Genomic DNA, 17,907 nt, shown 5'->3' on the forward strand with positions numbered 1-17,907 from the left:
GCGCCACGTGCGCTTAACCCACTGCGCCACCGCCCGACTCCCCCCTTCCTTTCTTTTCTTTGGTGCACAGGGGTCTTGCCCAAAGACAATTTCATTGTTGCAGGCTGCCTTTTTTTTTCAGATATACATATATTGATATTTATTGTATATGGGGTTGGGGGAAGCCAGAGACAGACAGACACACACACACACACACACACGTAGAGAAAGAGAGAGAGGGGGGCCAGGTGGTGGCGCACTTGGTTGACCGCACATGCTATAGTGTGCAAGGACCTCAGTTCGAACCCCCATCCCCACCTGCAGGTGGAAGGAGTTTTTACCCTGGAAGCAAAAAAAAAAAAAAAAAAATTTAGTGAGGGAGGGAGAGAGCCAGCGCATCACTCCAATGTGTGCTGTGCTGGGGGAAGTCGGCCTACAGGCCCACAGAGGGCATCAAAGTTTCAATTAAACAGTTATTAGTGTTGTTATGTGCCTAGTGGCGTATTCCTGCTAGGCCACAAGTCCCCTGAGCACAGGGCTGAGTGATGACTTCGGCGCCATGTTCCCAGCACAGGGGCCTGATCCTGGAATCCAGGTGCTGTGGGCTTTTGCATGGCTGAGGGGCTGAGACTGGGGTCTGGGCCTCACACACATTATCTGAGGGGTGTTGCTGGGGGTGAGTTGAGTTTCCTTCCCGCCCAGTTCACTCAGGAACTTTTGACATCTGAGCAAACACACATCAGCCAGACAGACATGAAACAAGAACCTTTCTTTTAGTTTCTGTTTTGATTTTTTTTTGTTTGTTTCCAAGGTTATTGCTGGATGCCTGCACTACAAATCCAATGCTTCAGGAAGCTATTTTTTTCCTTTTGTTGCCCTTGTTGTTTTATCATTGCTGTTGTTACTGTTATTGTTGTTATTGCTGTCGTTGTTGTTGGACAGGACAGAGAGAAATGGAGAGAGGAGGGGAAGACAGAAAGGAGGAGAGAAAGATAGACACCTGCAGACCTGCTTCACCGCCTGTGAACGACCCCCCTACAGGTGGGGAGCTGGGGGCTCGAACTGGGATCCTTAAGCTGGTCCTTGAGCTTTGTGTCACATGCGCTTAACCTGCTGCCTGGCCTCTTTTTTGATTTTTAAGTGGTGCTGGGGAATGAACATGGGGCCTCACGCATGGGCTATGTTGAGTGACCTCCCAATTCCAACTGCTCTACTGAACTCTTTTTATTTCTGAGAGGCAGAGAGGAGAGACAGAGAGAGAGAGACAGAGAGAGAAGAAGAGCTCCCACAGCACAGCTCTGGCATCTGTGGAGCTCCTCAAGGTGCCATTCACAGTGCTCCCTTGTGGTACAGAGGCTCAAACCCAGATTCTCGTACATGGCAAGGTGTGCACTCTACCAGATGAACAACCACCCAATACCATCAGTGCCCATTTTAGTGACTAAACAGGGTACTTAACGCGACTATGTGGACAGACTGAACGAAAAGCATCTATTTCCTCCCCAGATCTAAATTTTCCACTAAGTGTTCATTGCTTTGAAGAACGAGTGTGTTTTCCCCCAAAACAGTTACTTTATTTCACATGAGATAGAGTTTTACACCAGAAAGAACCAGTGAGAGAGGAGCCAGATCATCACTCTGATACACACAGAACTGCTGATCAAACTTCCATTTTCAGGCATGCTGGCTCTCTGCCAGCTGAGCTAGTTCCCTGGGCAAATCCCAGTGACTTTGAAGTCTCCCATTTTCCCTGTCCAAGTGCAGAAATGACGCCCTAAGCCTTCTCCACCCCCACACCCAGCATTTTTTGCAGACTTTGTGGAAAAGGAGGCCCAGGCTAAGCTGTAGGCATCATATAATCTGCTTACAAATAACCAGGCTTTGCCTGATGCCCAGGGAAATGAGCTTAGATGGAGAAGCAGTTCTGAGATTCAAACTCTACCTCTGACTCTCACCCTCATTCCCATGGAATTAGGATTTGACAGTTGAAAGCATTTCTCAGTGAGAGCGTCTTGGAGTTCAAAGCTCCACAAAGCTCATTATCAAGTTCAAAGCGCGCTGTCATCTTTCTCAGTAACTACACTGTTATCTCCCAGATAACTAGGCAGACAGGAACGAGGTCAGGAAGTCAAGTATGTGGTCTGAGACCCAAACCTCCCAACCACTGCTTCTGTTGCCTGTTTGTCATATTCACTGCCAGGCATTTTTTTTTTTTTTTTTTGCCTCCAGGGTTATTGCTGGGGCTCAGTGCCTGCACCATGAGCCCATGAGTTTACTGCTCCTGAAGGCCATCTTTTCCTCCTTTTGTTGCCCTTGTTGTTATAGCCTTGTTGTGGCTATTAATGTTGTTGTTGATGTCGTTTGTTGTTGGATAGGACAGAGAGAAATGGAGAGAGGAGGGGAAGACAGAGAGGGGGAAGATAAGACACCTGCAGACCTGCTTCACCGCCTGTGAAGCGACTCCCCTGCAGGTGGGGAGCTGGGGGCTGGAATCGGGATCCTTATGGGGTCCTTGTGCTTTGCGCCACGTGCGCTTAACCCGCTGCGCTACCACCCGACCCCCTCTGCCTGGCATTTTATCTGCACCCATAAGTGTGCCCCACAGCTGGGAAAGCACCTAGATGCTGGCTGGCTTTTAAATTCTTGAAATGATTAGAAGATGGAACTCTCTGGCATTCTTTCCCCCCACCCCTATCTGAACCAAAAGGTGGAAACTGTCCACTCTGATAAATGATGGTATTTGGACTTAAGAACATGTGGTCCTGAGTTCATCCTGTGTGCCAGAATGATGTTCTGGTCTTCTCTCTCTCTAGCTCTCATGCTAATAAATAATCTCTTTTTTTTTTTTTTTAAGTGACAGTGGAAGGACCCTTCCATTCCACAGACCTTCTTTTAATAGGAAACAGTTGCTGGAAAATTGTATTAGAGATGAATAATCACCTCCATTACAATGTTTCCTTGTCTTTAATGCAATTTGGTTCAAGCACAATGAGCAGGAAGGCTGGGGAGGGGCTGTGGGGGGGCAGTATTGCAGATGGAGTGCGGGGAGGTGGAGCAGGGGAGAGGGAGACCTTCTGCCAGGAGGCCCTGGCCATGCCCTGGGGACAGTGCAGCCTGAGCTCTTTCTGCACCATCAATCCAGGCAGCTGGCAGCTCTCCCGAAGCAGCGCTGCAAGGGCATCTGAGGCCAGTGAAGCCAGCCTGGGGAGGCAGCCTGGCGTGGGGCTCATGGACTCGTGTGTGTCTGGATTGAGATTCAGTCCCCACCTCCAAGACTTGCACATGGTCCCTTTTCTTATGTACTTTAATTAGTATGGTTTTTCACCTGATGAGTGGTGCTGTGGATTGAAACTGGGACCTTAGAGCCTCAGGCATGAAAGTCTTTTGGCAGAAACATTATGTTGTCTCCCAAGCCCAACTGGTATTATTATTATTTTAACTATCTTATTTATTTACTAATGAGAAAGAAAGAACCGGACATGACTCTGTTACATGTGCTGCCAAGGATTCAACTCAGGACCTCCTGCTTGAGAGTCCAGTGCGTCATCCACTGCACCACCTTCCGGACCACGGTATTATTTATTTATTGATTCATGAGATAGGAGAGAAAGGACCAGATATCACTCTGGTACATGTGCTACCGGGGATCGAACTCAGGACTTCATGGTTGAAAATCCAATGCTTTATCCACTGTGTCACCTGCCGAACCACCGGTATTATCTTTTTTTACCAGAGCACTGGGCAGCTGTGGCTATCAGCTTAGGCTGTTGGTGTTGCCAGGGATCGAACCTGGGAACTCCCACATGAGAGTCCTGTGCTCAACCCCTCGGTTTTCTTCCGGAGGCCTACCGGGCATGGCCCGTGCGCCGCTATGTTCCATCGCTGGGGAGCCAGAGACGACCCGAACTGCCCCTGCGGCTACAGACAGACTATGACCCACATAGTCAACGACTGCCACCTCTCCAGATTTAAAGGAGGTCTCGAAACTTTCCATCAGGCTCAACCTGACGCTGTTGACTGGCTACGGAAGAAGGGCAAATGCTAGAAGAAGAAGACTGGACTGACTTGCCCGCCACCCACGCAGAGGGAGCCACGCCCACTTCTGACTGAGACCACCGCCCACCACGACACGCCCACGCCCACACGCTCACGTGATGCAGCGCTGACCACCCAGCCTGGTCGCTGAGGGAGTAGCCCGCCTACCGCCCACCCCGCCCCTCCACTAAGCCCGCGTGACGTCGTGCTCACAGCCCGGCCCTCGACTCCGCCCCCCGAGCCCACGTGACGGCGCTCCTCGAAGAGCCCCGCCTCCAGCAGGCTCCGCCCTCGGTCCTGCCCCGCGCTCACGTGACAGCGCGCCGAGCTCCCCCGCCCGCCTACAGCGGAGGGAGGAGGCCGGGCCGAGCCGGCGCCGCTGCAGGAGCCGCCCGCCCCGCGCCCCCACGGCGGCGCCCCAGCGGCCCCAGCCGGGCTCGCCGGCCCCGAAGCGGCCTCAGGATGGACGAAGACGGCGGCGGCGGCGAGGGCGGCGGTGAGTGGCGGAGGTGTGGCCGGCGGCGGCGGCGGCCCGGGGCGGGGGGCGGCCCGGGGGGCTGGGGGCTCCGGGGGGCCCTGGGTCTGGAGGAGCCGTCCCGTGCCGGGCCGTACTGGGGTCCCGGGCAGGGAGTCGGCGCGGGGATCCCGGGGTCGCCAGAGACTTGGACCCGGGGCCTGGGGGCGTCCCCCAGGGACTTGGGGGTCCGGGGGTCGCGCCCCGGGGCCTGCGGGCGACCTTCCTCGCGGGTGGTGGCCAAGGGCGTCCCCGCCCCCCGGAGCCCGGCTGCGAGGGAGAGGCTGGGGTGACCTCTCTTTGAAGGGGTGTTGGTAAAAAATAATTTAAAAAATAAGGGGGGATCCCCTGGAAATAGGGAGGGGAAACTTTTGCACTGGGGCTCCTGGGGTGCCTGAGGGGCGCGCGGGGGCAGAGGCTGCAGGACGCGGCACTTTCTTGGCTCCCAGGTCCGTGCGGCGGTGGGAGGTTCAGCCGGGGCTCCAGGGGTGCGGGGCACCCACAAGCGGGGCATCCCGGGGTCTCCGAGCCTGCGCCTGCCTCCTGCAGCCGGGCCGGACCGGGCACCAGCCTGCCTGTCGGGTCGGACAGCACGGGGGCCCTGTCCCTCCCTGGAAACCAGGCGTCTGTCTGTCTGTCTGTCTGTGGTCAGTCATTTTGGGGAGCAGTGGGGGGGCGCCCACAGAGTGACTCATGTCAGGCTGCGAGTTGCATTTCTGGGCTGCTTGTGTGTGTTTGTCTGCAGCGGAGTTTCCCCTCCCTCTTCGGAGCACCCCAAAGTGCAGGTTCTCGCCCCACTTCTGTCTGAACACCCCCACCCCCACCCCCTTTACTGCTGTTAGCTCCCCTTGTGAGAAGGAAGCGTTTTGAAAAAAATAAGAAAGAAAAATCTTAATTGCAGGCTGCCCGTGCTGCTGTTTGTGTTGACACCAGCCGGCCGCAGGGCAGCAGGGCGAGGGGTTCATCCAGGTGCCTTTGGGTGGGGGGCGGCCTGGGCACCCGGACGTTGGTGGTTGGTTGGCACACGTGGTGGCATGTGGCAGCCAGGCCGGGAGTGGGTGTGCTGTTTGTGAAAGAAGACACAGGGATTGTAGGGTGCAGTTGCAACGCCTCCCACGGCCGGGCTGTGGCTGAGGATCCCCCTCATCCACCCGGCTACCCACCCTTGGGTTCTGGGTGGACGCCGGCTGCCTGCCACCGTTTGGGAGCCGCCCTTCCCCTTTGGCCAGTGCAGCCTCCACTCTCGCATCTTTCTCAAGCTCAGAGCGGAGCCAGGAGTGTAATAAGCTGGACGATTTGGAGATTAGGAAAATAAATCAGTAAAGTGGGGGCCAGGTGCCTGGCAGGCTGGAGACTGGAGTGCTTTAGCCCCAGTGGGGGGACACGGGGGGGGGGGCAGCCCCAGACTTTGCTTGATTTGCTGATGTCTCTTCTGGGAGCCCCAGGCTGGAGGGGCCAGGCTCCCTCTGTTCCCCAAGACGGGAATTTCTCCTGCAGCTGCTGAGCTGAGCCCTGTGCAGTCACAGCGTGAGGTGGGTCGAGGCGGAATTATTTAAAAATAAGCTCCTACAACAGTATATGACACCGGCCAAGCAGTGAAAAGAACTGATGATGTGGGTGTTTTCTCTTACTGTTTTTTAGAAAGGAATGTCTCACTTTTTTTTTTTTTTTTTTTAAAGATTTGCTTATTAGTCCTTCAGGCTCAGTGCCAGTGAGCTAGACTCAGGACCCTGTGCAGGCAGGCCCGGTGCCCCCACCTTCTGGGCCTCTCTTCCAAGTTCAGGGAGTGATTGTGTCTTTCACATTCAAAAGGGAATGTGCTCTGTAAGGGGGAAAGAAGTCTAATTGTTTTCTACTTTGTCTTTTAAATGGAGCTCGTAATCTCACTGGGACATTCAGCAAGGAGCAGATATTTTGCTTAATTGGCTGCTAAAATCAGAATCACCTGGTAGGTCCTAGGAATGAGGATGACAGAGATCAAAGCGCCACTCCAGCCACCCCAAGGCCTCCCCTGTGCAAATCAGATGCTCTGCCCTGTGGGACCACACCCCCAGCCCACTAGACAACAGCCTCAGTGTGGATTGACATGTTTTATTAAACTCTTCCTTCCTTGGGTTATGGAATCCACTGGAAGCTGTACAGCTTCCAGGGGGATAGTTCAGTGGGTAGAGGCAGACTCTAGGTCCCGAGTTAGACCGGTGCACCGCATATGCCAGAGTGCTGCTGTGGTTGATCAGTGTGTGTGTCTGTCTGTCTCTCTCTCTCACACACACACACACACACACACACACACACACACACACGATTAGAAGATATGCTTTTGAGATTGATCCCCAGTGTTTCAGAATCCCAAGATGTTTGAGAATAATTTTATTTAAAAAATTTTTTAAAAATATTTATTCTCTTTTGTTGCCTTTGCTGTTTTATTGTTGTTGTTATTGTTGTCATCACTGTCGTTGTTGTTGGATAGTGTATGTGATTTTTAAAAAATTATTCCCTTTTTTTGTTGTCCTTGTTTTTTAAAATTTTTAAATATTTATTTTCCCTTTTGTTGCCCTTTTTTTTTTTTTTTTAATTATTGTTGTTATTGATGTCGTCGTTGTTAGACAGGACAGAGAGAAATGGAGAGAGGAGGGGAAGACAGAGAGGGGGAGAGAAAGATAGACACCTGCAGACCTGCTTCACCGCCTATGAAGCGACTCCCCTGCTGGTAGGGAGCTGGGAGGCTCGAACCTGGGATCCTTATGCCGGTCCTTGTGCTTTGCGCCACGTGCGCTTAACCCGCTGCGCTACCGCCCGACTCCCGTTGCCCTTGTTTTTTATTGTTCTAGTTGTTGTATCAATGTCATTGTTGTTGCCTAGGACAGAGAGAAGTAGAGGAGGGGAAGACAGAGAGGGGGAGAGAAAGATAGACACCTGCAGACCTGCTGCACTGCCTGTGAAGCGACTCCCCTGCAGGTGGGGAGCTGGGGGCTCGAAGTGGGATCCTTAAGCTGGTCCTTGCGCTTTGCACCATGTGTGCTTAACCTGCTGCACTACCGCCCAACTCCCAATAATTTTATTTTTCAAGTAAGTGAAAGTCTTGAGTTTCCAGGCAAGTTATTATAGTGAATAATGGATATATGTGTATGTATACGTGTGTGTGTGTGTGTGTGTGTGTGTGTGTGTATATATCTCCTAATTTTAATCAGGGCACTGCTCAGCTGGTGATGCTGGGGACTGAACCTGGGCCCTTGGAACCTCAGGTATGAAGGTCTGTTGTGTAAACCACTTCCCTGTCTCCATGACCCTAGTGGACATGTAGTTGTGTTTTTATCTAACTCCTGATCGTTGGAAGTTTTGAAGTTAGCACACTTCTGGACAGTTCTGGCTACTGTTCAGATTTTTTTTTTAAAGCTTCCCCACCCCCAATTTGTGTTTTCCTGTCCTTTGAAAGAGAAAAATTACAAGTCCAGTCCCCGTCATTTGTCAGTCAGCTGGAAAACAGCATTTTCTTAAAATACGATTTGAGAGCATGGTGCAGGCCTTGGAAGCTGTTCGGGGAAGTGTGTTCAGTCTGTTTACCCTGGGGAGGGGTGGGGACCCTGTTGAAAGGCAGGTGGGCAGAGGCCAGAGAACTGGAAGGTCGTTGGTGAGAGGACTCAAAAGAGCCAGCGCTGGCTGGCTGGCTTTCTGATGCGGGCTTTGTGGAGGCTGCTGCCTTTTCCCAGGGAGATAAGGACAGAGGCTGGGGGAATGGTTGGAGGCAGTTCTGAGATATGGATCCGGGAGGGAATGTTGCTCAGAACTTGCTGGCCAGCCGGCCAGGTATCCGGGTGCCTGTGGGCAGTGGCCTCTGGGGTTTGTTTGCTTCTCCTGCTGGAGGCCTGAGCTTTGTCTCTGGCAGGTGACTGGCTGCTGTGGCCCCTGTCCTGTGTCCTCATGCTCAGCTGGGGACTCTGCCTTGCCCTACTCAGAGGCAGGGGCAAGGCAGAGTCTCCCATCAGTGCAGCTCATGGGGTAAATGACCAGCAGGTGGGGTCCCTGCTCAGCTTGAGGGGGACACAGCCCAGCTGTCTGTCTGTCCCCTCTGGCCCCAGTCCCGGCTTTGGAACTGCTTCCAGCTCCTCTGGTGGTGTGTGTGTGGGGAGGGGGATTGCAGCGTTGCCCCCCTTTTTCCACCATGGCCCAGCCCTGGTGTCCAGCTTCCCAACTGGCCCTGAGTGTGAGTTACCCAACCTGGGGAGCTGCCATCTCTTGGGGAAGCTCAGGGGCTTCTGAACCTGATGAACTGGGGGCTGAGAGCTGACCAGGCTCCTCTGGGTCACAGAGGCTCGTGTGGGGCAGACAGGGATGCTGCCTCCCTGTGGAAACGGGAGAGTGGGGGGCGGGGGGAGCAGCCAGGGCCCAGGGTCTGGGTCCTTGTAGGCCTGCCCCCCCCCCCCCCCACACACACATGAGCCTCGTCCTGTGGAGGATGTTTGGCTTCCCAGGAATTGTCTGGGGAGTGTTTCCACGATGTGCCGACACACCTCACCCTCCACCGAGCCCCAACCTGGAAGCTCTGGATTTTTCCTACAGGTTTTTTGTTTTTTTTAATTTAGTTCATTGATTCATTTAAAATCTTTTCTCTTTTTCGTTGTTTTTTAAATTTAAATTTAACTTTTACATTTTACTTATTTCTTGGGCAGAGACAGAGGAACAGAGTGGGAGAGAGGGAGAGCGACCAAGAGGGCAGGGGGAGGTAACATAATGGTCATGCAAAGAGACTCTCATGCCTGAGGCTCCAGAGTCCCAGGTTCAGTCCCTTGTACCACCATAAGCCAGAGCTGAGCAGGGCTCTGGTCAAGTAATAAAAAAGAGAGAAAGAGAAGCTTTGTGAAGCTTTCCCTCTGCAGGCGGGGGCTGGGGTGTTCTGACCCCTCCTAAATTTGTGGGGGCCTTGGGATGCTTTCCCAGGTGTGTGCGCTGTGGTGGCTCTGCACACCTCGCTCTCGCTCACCTGATGAAACCAGCCAGTTGTTACAATAGCTCAGCTGGGTAGAGTGCTGGTTTTGCCACATATCCCCCCCACCACCACCACCGCACTGGGGAAGCTAGGTGCCTCCCTGTCTCTGCCCCTTCCTTGTTTACTTATTTATTACTTACAGCCACCAGGGTCATTGTTGGGGGCCGGCCACAAACCTACTGCTCTCAGTGGTCAGCTTTTCCTTTCTCCCCCTGACCCTGGTGGCTGTAAGTTTTTGTTTAATTTGATAGAAAGAAATTGAGAGGGGAGAGAGAGACAGAAAGACACCTACAGACTTGCTTTACCACTTGGGAAGTCTCCCCTCTGCAGGTGGGGAGCGGGGGCTCGAACCTGGGTCTGTGCACGCTGTAACATGTGCACTTAGCCGGCATTGAGCAGTGGTGTGTCTCTTGTCCTGTGGACTTTGCGTTGTGGCCTCAGACAGTGCAGAGGTGACCCTCCTTCTGTGCCCGTGCGCCACCCCCACCCCAGCCCACCTGCAGATGGATCATGGGGGGCAGGCCAGAGGGGGCCACCCAGTCCCCCCAGACTGCTCTCGCCTCGGGAAGGTCGTCAGCAGTTTTGCAAGCTCACAGAGACTGTGATGGTGGTGTGGTGTGCTTGTGGTCCCGGGGACTCTGGGTAAGCTTTCAGATAGGAAGGGGATGAGAAGAGACCCCCCCCCCCCCCAAGCATGGAACTGCTGGGGGGGGGAGCTGTCCCGCTGATCAGCTGGGGGCCATGTGGCTCTGTGGGCCCCACCCAGAGGTGTCTGCCCATTTAGCCAGAGGCTGTTGGCTGGCAGGGTGGGGTAGGGTGAGGCGGGGAGGCTTGTGGGGGTTATTTGTTTGTTTATTTTATCAGATCATAAGTTTGCCCTTGCTTTTGAAGGATATTTTCCGCTTAGTGTTTTTAGTTTAGGCCCTGGAAAGAGCAATCCTGTCAAGAGTTTCACACTGCCATGGCCGAAACCCCAGAGGCCACAGGTTCAAGCCCCGGGACCACCTTATGCCAGAGCAGATCAGGGCTCTGGTCCCCTCTTTCTCCCTTCTCATTCCCTCACTCATAAATAAATGCTTAAGGTATCTTAGAAATCTGGCAGGGTAGCTCGGTGGGGGTGGGGAGTGGGGCTTTTTTCTCTTCCCTTCTAGAATTTTTAAAATTTTATTTTAACCAAAGCATTGCTCTGTCTGGCGAATAGCGATGGGGACTAAACGTGAGACCGGGGAGCTTCAGGCATGCATTCTTTTATTGTTATTGTTGTTGTTATTATCGGATAGAGACAGGGAAATTGAGAGAGGAGGATGAGATAGAGAGGTAAAGAGACAGATACCTGCAGCCCTGCTTCACCACTTGTGAAGCTTTCCCCCTGCAGGTGGGGACCAGGGGCTTGAACCTGGGTCCTTGTGCATTGTAATGTGAGCCCTTATTCAGGTGCACCATTACCCAGCCCTAGGCATGGGGGTCTTTTACAAAACCTTTATGTTCTGTCTCTGTCTTAAATAAAGCCAGCCTTGGGGTGGCAGAGCCCATAATGCAGACATAAATGGACACACACACACACACCACATTTTCTCATTTATTGAGAGCGGGAGACCAGAGCACAGCCTTGGCATGTGTGGTGCCAGGGATTGAACCCAGGGCTTCACGGCGCAGGCAGCCCCTCTGGCTGCCTGTTGATGTGTCATTGTCCTCTGTGCCCTTTGCTGCTGTTGAGAGACCAGCTGTCACTCTCAGCCTGGACTCTTGAGAGGTAGTGTGACTCGCCCCCACCTCCCGAGGCCGCTTTTCCAGACTGTTCTGGGCCTGTGCCTTTCAGCCCTGCTAACCTCATTCAGTCCAGGTATGTGTTTCCTGGTGTCTGTTCTGGGTGGTCCTGGCAGTAGGGAGGACACTTTTTTTTTTTTTTTGCCTCCAGGGTTGTTGCTGGGGCTCAGTGCCCGCACTACAAATCCACTGCTCCTGGAGACCATTTTTCCATTTTTTTTACAATTAAAAATTTTTTTATTATCTTTATTTATTGGATAGAAACAGCCAGAAATAGAGAGGGAAGGAGGAGATAGACAGAGAGACACTTGCAGCCCTGCTTCACTGCTCACAAAGCTTTCCCCCTACAGGTGGGGGCCAGGGACTCGAACCCGGGTCCTTTCACACTATAACATGTCACTCAACCAGGTGCGCCACCACCCGACCCCTTTTTTATGATTTTTAATCTTTATTTATTTGATAGACATAGCCAGAAATTGAGAAGGGGGGGTGATAGAGACAGAGAGATACCTGCAGCACTGCTTCACCACTCATGAAGCTTTCCCCCTACAGATGGGGACCAGGTCTCAAACCTGGGTCCTTTTGCACTGTAACGTGTGCTCAACCAGGTGCGCCACCACACGGCCCCCCATTTTTCCACTTTATTGGATAGGACAGAGAGAAATTGAGAGGAGAGGGAGTGATAGGGAGGGAGAGAGACAGAGATACCTGCAGCCCTGCTTCACCACTTGTGAAGCTTCCCTCCTACAGGTGGGGAGCTAGGGGCTTGAAACCGAGTCTTTTGTGGATCACTTGACGAGACAGAGAAATTGAAAGGGGAAGGGAAATAGAGAGGGAGCGAGGGGGCCGCGTGGAGGTACAGCTGGTTAAGCACACACATCACAGTGCACAAGGACCCAGGTTCAGGGCTGCAGGTGTCTGTCTCTGTCTCCCCTTCTTCTCTCGATTTGTGCTTGTGTCTATCCAGTAATGAATAAGTAAATAAATATTTGGTGTATTGTACTAAAGCAAAGGACTCTGGGGTGGGGGGAGTATTCAGGTCCTGGAACATGATGATAGAGAAGGACCTAGGTGGGGGGGTAAAGTCTTATTTGGAAAGCTGAGAGATGTTACACATGTACTAGCCACTGTATTTTACTGTCGACTGTAAACCACTAATCCCCCAATAAATAAAAATAAATACATTTAAAAAAAACAAGAGGGAGTCAGGCAGATTAAGTAGCGCAGCAGATTAAGTGCACGTAGTGCAAAGCGCAAGGACCGCTGTAAGGATCCCGGTTCGAGCGGCTCCCCACCTGTAAGGTAGTTCCTTCACAGGCAGTGAAGCAGGTCTGCAGGTGTCTATCTTTCTCTCCCCCTCTCTGTCTTCCCCTCCTCTCTACATTCCTCTCTGTCCTGTACAATAACAACAATAATAACTACAACAACAATGAAAAATAAGGGCAACAAAAGGGAAAATAAATAAATATTAATAAATTTAAAACAACAACAAGAATTACAGGTCACTGGGAGTGGTGGAATTGTGCGTACAGGAGCCCCCCCCCCCCAGCTGGGGGTGTTTTCTAGACCCTGAACCCTGTTCAGGGGCCCCTCCTGGCCCCACAAGCCTGCCTGGGATTCTGCCAACAGCCACCTGTTTCTGCTGAACTGTGTGGCTTTCCACTTGTGCTGTGTCAGAGAGGAGGGTCTGGGGCCCAGCACCCTCAGACAGTGCCTCAGCACCACTTATTGGGCCCCTGGCACCTGGGTGGTTGTGCAGCCAGTGGTCAGTTCCCACTGGCCCTGGGTCTCAGGAGTGGCAGCTTTAAAGTTTGACTTTCTTTTTTTCCTTTTCTTCCTAGAGTGCTGGTCAGCTCTGTCTGTGGAGGTTGAACCTGGGACCTCAGAGCCTCAAGCATGAGGATCTGTTTACATAACCATACTATCTCCCCCCCCCCCCCAGGCTAAAGTTGGACTTTCTAGAGCCCATAGAGAGAGACATCTCCCTTGATGTGGCATGTACAGTCCTTGGCATATACTTGGCCCAGATTTGAATCCCAGCACTGCAGGAGAGTGTTACAGCACTGGAGGAAGCTCTTTCCCTGTGGTGTGTCTCCCTTAGGTGCCTCTTTCCAACACACTCAGCCTGGGACCCCCAAAGACCCTGGAAGACAGCAGGCCTTCTCGGCTCACAGGGTGGCCAGGGGGCAGCTGGCAGGGCATAGGAGGTTGGGGAGCTGGCTTTGCAGTTGAAAGCTTGTAGCCTTGTGTGTGTCAGGGCTGGGCGGGGCGCTGTGACAGCAGTTTGCTCCCCTTTGCTTTGGCGAGAGAGGCTGGAGTGGGTTCTGGCGGGTCCTGCAGGAAGTGGGTCCATCTGTTGGTAAGAGAATGGCCTTATCAGAGTATCCTCAGACACATTCAGGATTCTGCAGCCGGTGGGTTGGCGACCAGGACGTCAGACCCTCAAGCATGAGGTCCTGGGTTCGATCTCAGGAATCCTATGTGCCGGAGTGATGCTCTGGTTCTCTCACTTTCTCTCGAGTTAATAAAATAAACAGGTCTTTTAAACAAACAAACAGACACCACACAGATCTTTAGAAACGATACGTAGAATATTTTGCATTTGGGAGGAAAGGTAAATGATTGAAGTGGGAGTAAGGTCCTGCCTTCCTGTGTGCGTGTGTGTATGTGTGGGTATTTTTTTCTTTAGCCCTGCTGCATCTTGGAGCATGCGTGATTACACTGATTTCTTTCATTTCAGAGAGAGGTGAGGGAGTCACCACTCCACAGAGCCTCTCCCTGATACCGCGCACGGTGCTGGTGCCAGCACTTGAACCCAGGGCCTGGCACTTGGTAAAGGGAGAGGTCTGCTGGGTGAGCACACAGCCCCCGGCTTCTGGGGCTCGGACACCAGGCCAGCTCCCGTAGCCTGTGTCAGCCCAGTGGGCCCTGGGGACAGCGCTGTTTCCTCCCTGCGGCTGCACCCTATTCCCCCACCCCAGTGGAGGACCCGTTTGGTTGCCAAGAAGGAAAAACAGTCTTGTTTTCATCTTCTCGGCAAACATCTGGGTCGAGTCTATTACTGCACATTCTGGAAGTTCTTGAAAACCACAGTTGGATAATCCCAGGCTTCCTCCCGGCAGCTGCAGTCCTGCTTCTCTCTGCCGTCTGTCCATCCATCCCAGTGTGTGGGTGGCTGGCGGGAGTGGAAGGGGACAGGAGATGCCTTTTCCTTCTTATGAAACAGCATTTTACTAGCGGTCCTTGATTTTAAGCCACAGAATGGGATCTAGTTGCTTATTTTTTTTATTAGTGATTTAGTAATGATCAACAAGATTGTGGGATAAGAGGGATATAATTCCACACGATTCCCACCACCAGAGTTCTGTGTCCCATCCCCTCCAATGGAAGCTTTTCTACTCTTTCTCCCTCTGGGATCATGGACCCAGGATCATTGTGGGATGCAGAAGGTGGACGGTCTGGCTTCTGTAATTGCTTCCCGCTGAACATGGGTGTTGATAGGTCATTTCACACCCCCAGCGTGTTTCTGTCTTTCCCTAGTGGGGCAGGGTTCTGGGGAAGTGAGGTTCCAGGACACAGTGGTGAGGTCGTCTGCCCAGGGAAGTCAGGTTGGTGTCATGGTAGCATCTGCAACTTGGTGGCTGAAAGGTGGTAAGATAATAAAGGAGGACAAATTGTTTAATAAACAGGAACCGAAAGGTAGGAATAGAGCAGATGAAATTAGGGGACACACACACACACACACACACACACACACACACACACACGCACGCACACGAGCACTGCTGGGCTTGGGTATGCGGCTAGGCTTGGATCCTGAGGCCCTGAGGCCTTGGGCATATGAGTTCTTTCTCCTGACACTGTCTCTCTCCCCCAGCTCAGACTTAGACATTTGGGGGAGGGCTGACGGGCTGCCTAGTTCCATGACTCTGAGCTGGGCGAAGGAGTCCGCATGACAGGGACCCACGGGACTGTGTTTCCCCAGGAGGTGACAGCTGGTCCAGGGGCTCCTCTGGGAAGAGGCATCTGCTCCTCCCAGAATCTCCTGGAGGAAACGACCCCTGTTTTCAAGACCCTCCCCAGCTGGCCTGCCTCACTGTTTCCCCCCAGGATGGTGGCTCCGAGTGGCAGCTGGGTCCTTGCTGGTGTGGAGTCCCTGCTGTCCCCATCCCGTCCCCCACTTCCTGTTCTGGACACTCAATGCTCTGCTTGTTTCCCTCCCTGTGGCTGAGGCCGGGCCTGGCCTGGGGCAGCAAGTTGAGTTCCTCATTCTCCCTTTCCTGGGTTCCAGGAACCCAGAAGCTTCCCTGTCCCGTAGACTCAGCACCAGTACTTCTCCCTGTAGCACCTGGCCAGCAAGGTGGCCCTCAGTGTTCCCTCCCAGGTGGCTGCCCCTGCCTGGCCCCTGGTGTTGGCCCCCAGCGCAGGGTGGGGCACAGGCACGCAGGAGGAAGTCAGGCCGGCAAGGGTGCCCTTTTCAGTAATTGGATTAAAAAATTTCTTTCTTTTTTTTTTTTGTAATCGAAACAAGACGTGCAGATTCATTCCCACCGGCCCTGGGCCTGGGGAGCTCAGAGATGTCAGTATGTTCACACGGCCAGGCTGAGTCTTTCGGGTGTGGAGGCGCCTGAGTCCCTGCCCCAAGGGCCAGGGGAGGAAGCAGAGCCCCAGGGACCATGTGCCAGCTCGGTGGCAGAGCACAGGGTCACGGGTTCAGTTCCCCACACCAGTGCGTGCTGAGCGTGACCGTGGTCTTGCTCATAAACCCAGTTCTGAGAAGACCAGAGTGGGCGTGCTTCCTTCACGAGGTTGAACCCTCCTACCCCCCAGCCCAGAAGTTCTACTGAGGACCCCGAGGACCTCTGGGGAAGCTCCTCTCTAGACCTCGGTCCGTCCTTAGTCCTGGACAAGCTCTGAACCAGCCCTGCACCCCAGGAGTGAGACACCTTCCACCTGCCCCTGCACTCTGAGTCCTGCCCTTTGGACTCTGGTTCCAGGCATCCAGAGTCCCTGCCTGTCTGTCCCCCTGTCCAGCAGGTGTGGCTGGGTCACTCAGACTCAGTCCTTGATCTGCCAGCCCAAGCCGAGTGGTGCTGTGTTCTGTGTGTGTGGAAATGAGATACGTCCTCCCCCACCCCAACATTCCTGCTGGCCTGTCCCCACGGAGAGGCTCTAAGTGGATTGGATGGGGGTCCACCCACTGTGCCCAGGTCCCCCTGCCCAGGGATCAGGCCCTTGCTGCCTTTCAGGTGTTGTCTGTGGGCTTCAGGGACAGGTGACACTTCCTTTTATTTTAAACCATATGTATGTATATATATATATATATAATTTTTTTTTTTAATGAAAGAGAGACACAGAGAAGAGCCTGGAGCCCTGCTCAGCTCTGGCTGATGGGGATTGAACCCGAGACCTCAGAGTCTCAGGCAGGAGAGTCTTTTGCAGAACTACAATGCTGTCGTCTCCACCCCCCCAACCGCAGCCAGCCCTAAATCTAATTTCTAAAATAGATTTCTTAGTGCTGGAGAGAGAGAGAGAGAGAATATGAGTGTCACACTGGTGTCTGAGAGTCCCCCGGGCCACCTCCTCAGTAAAGGGACATTGTGGCTGGCGAGGGCCAGCCTAGCTGTCTGTGCCTGAATGGATGGCAGGCTGGGCTCTGTGGCAGTGCCACCCCAGGGGCCTCCCCTGAGCACTTTATAGGGCTGTCCGGCTGGCAGTCCTTGGCATTGTGGGGCTGTGGCCATGGGCTCTGTTGTATACGTCCCTGGCCATTGCCCCCTCCCTGGACTGACCCTGTCATCCACCGGGGCATCTGACCACGGGGCTGCCTGCCTAGTGGGGCGGCCTCTCCTGGCACGGGACTTGGCTGCCTGCCCCCCACCCCCTTGGGACTGAGAGCCTCTTCGCCGGGACATCTTTGGTACCAGGGTCTGGCTGGGATGCATCTCCGAGTCCGAGCAGTCCGGCACGAGGCCAGAGGACGCAGCCTCGGTGCTGGAGCCTGTTCCAAAACCAGAGTCCCCACATCTCTTGCTCAGGCTTGTGTGAACTGTGCTATCTCCTTTGCTGTTGACTTGGTCTCTGGGCCTCTGTGTCCCTGTGGTTCCCCTGCTTCTGGCAGACAACACCCTTCCCTCTCTAAGTATCAGAGAGGCAGAAGGTAGAGACAGGGCAGTGCAGCAGGGACCGGGCTCAGACCTGGGTCTTTGTATGGCAGGCTGCTGGATGCAGTATGCAGGCAAACTATCTTGCGGACCCCAGGTCTGTTTTTCTTGCTTGTTTGTTGATGCCCCAGTCAAAAAAAAAAATTAGTTTGCGTTTTTTAAATACTTAGAGTTAATTTTTTGGGTGACATTTTGGAAGAGCCTAGACTGGTCTTAGTATAATCTCAGTCACTGTTATCAGTGAGGAGAGAGAGCCCCCTCGGGACATTTTATTATCAGCGTTATGACCAGTACGTGGAAGCTGGCTGCCTGAGTCTGGGTCTGAGCCCACCGCTCCTCCGAGCTGTCGGTGGGTGACTCTGTCCTCCCTTCCATCTGGAGGCGATTAGCTCGCTGGCTCCACATGACGGGTTTATTTTAGTCCTTGGCCAGGGCCCTGTGGAAGTCTGGGCTCCGGGACT

At 53.4% G+C, this 17,907-nt stretch overlaps 1 protein-coding gene across 1 annotated transcript in view; it reads left to right on the forward strand.

Moving 5' to 3' along the window:
• Positions 1 to 4,299: 4,299 nt before the first annotated feature.
• Positions 4,300 to 17,907, forward strand: part of CYTH3 (cytohesin 3) — a 39,742-nt gene continuing 26,134 nt past the window's right edge. The window contains exon 1 of the mRNA XM_060173289.1: positions 4,300 to 4,510. Coding sequence (XP_060029272.1) covers positions 4,477 to 4,510 — 34 coding nt within the window. The 5' untranslated portion in view covers positions 4,300 to 4,476. The remainder of the gene's footprint in view (positions 4,511 to 17,907) is intronic.

This window comes from Erinaceus europaeus, chromosome 15 (assembly GCF_950295315.1).
Source record: "Erinaceus europaeus chromosome 15, mEriEur2.1, whole genome shotgun sequence".
Lineage (NCBI taxonomy): Eukaryota > Metazoa > Chordata > Mammalia > Eulipotyphla > Erinaceidae > Erinaceus > Erinaceus europaeus.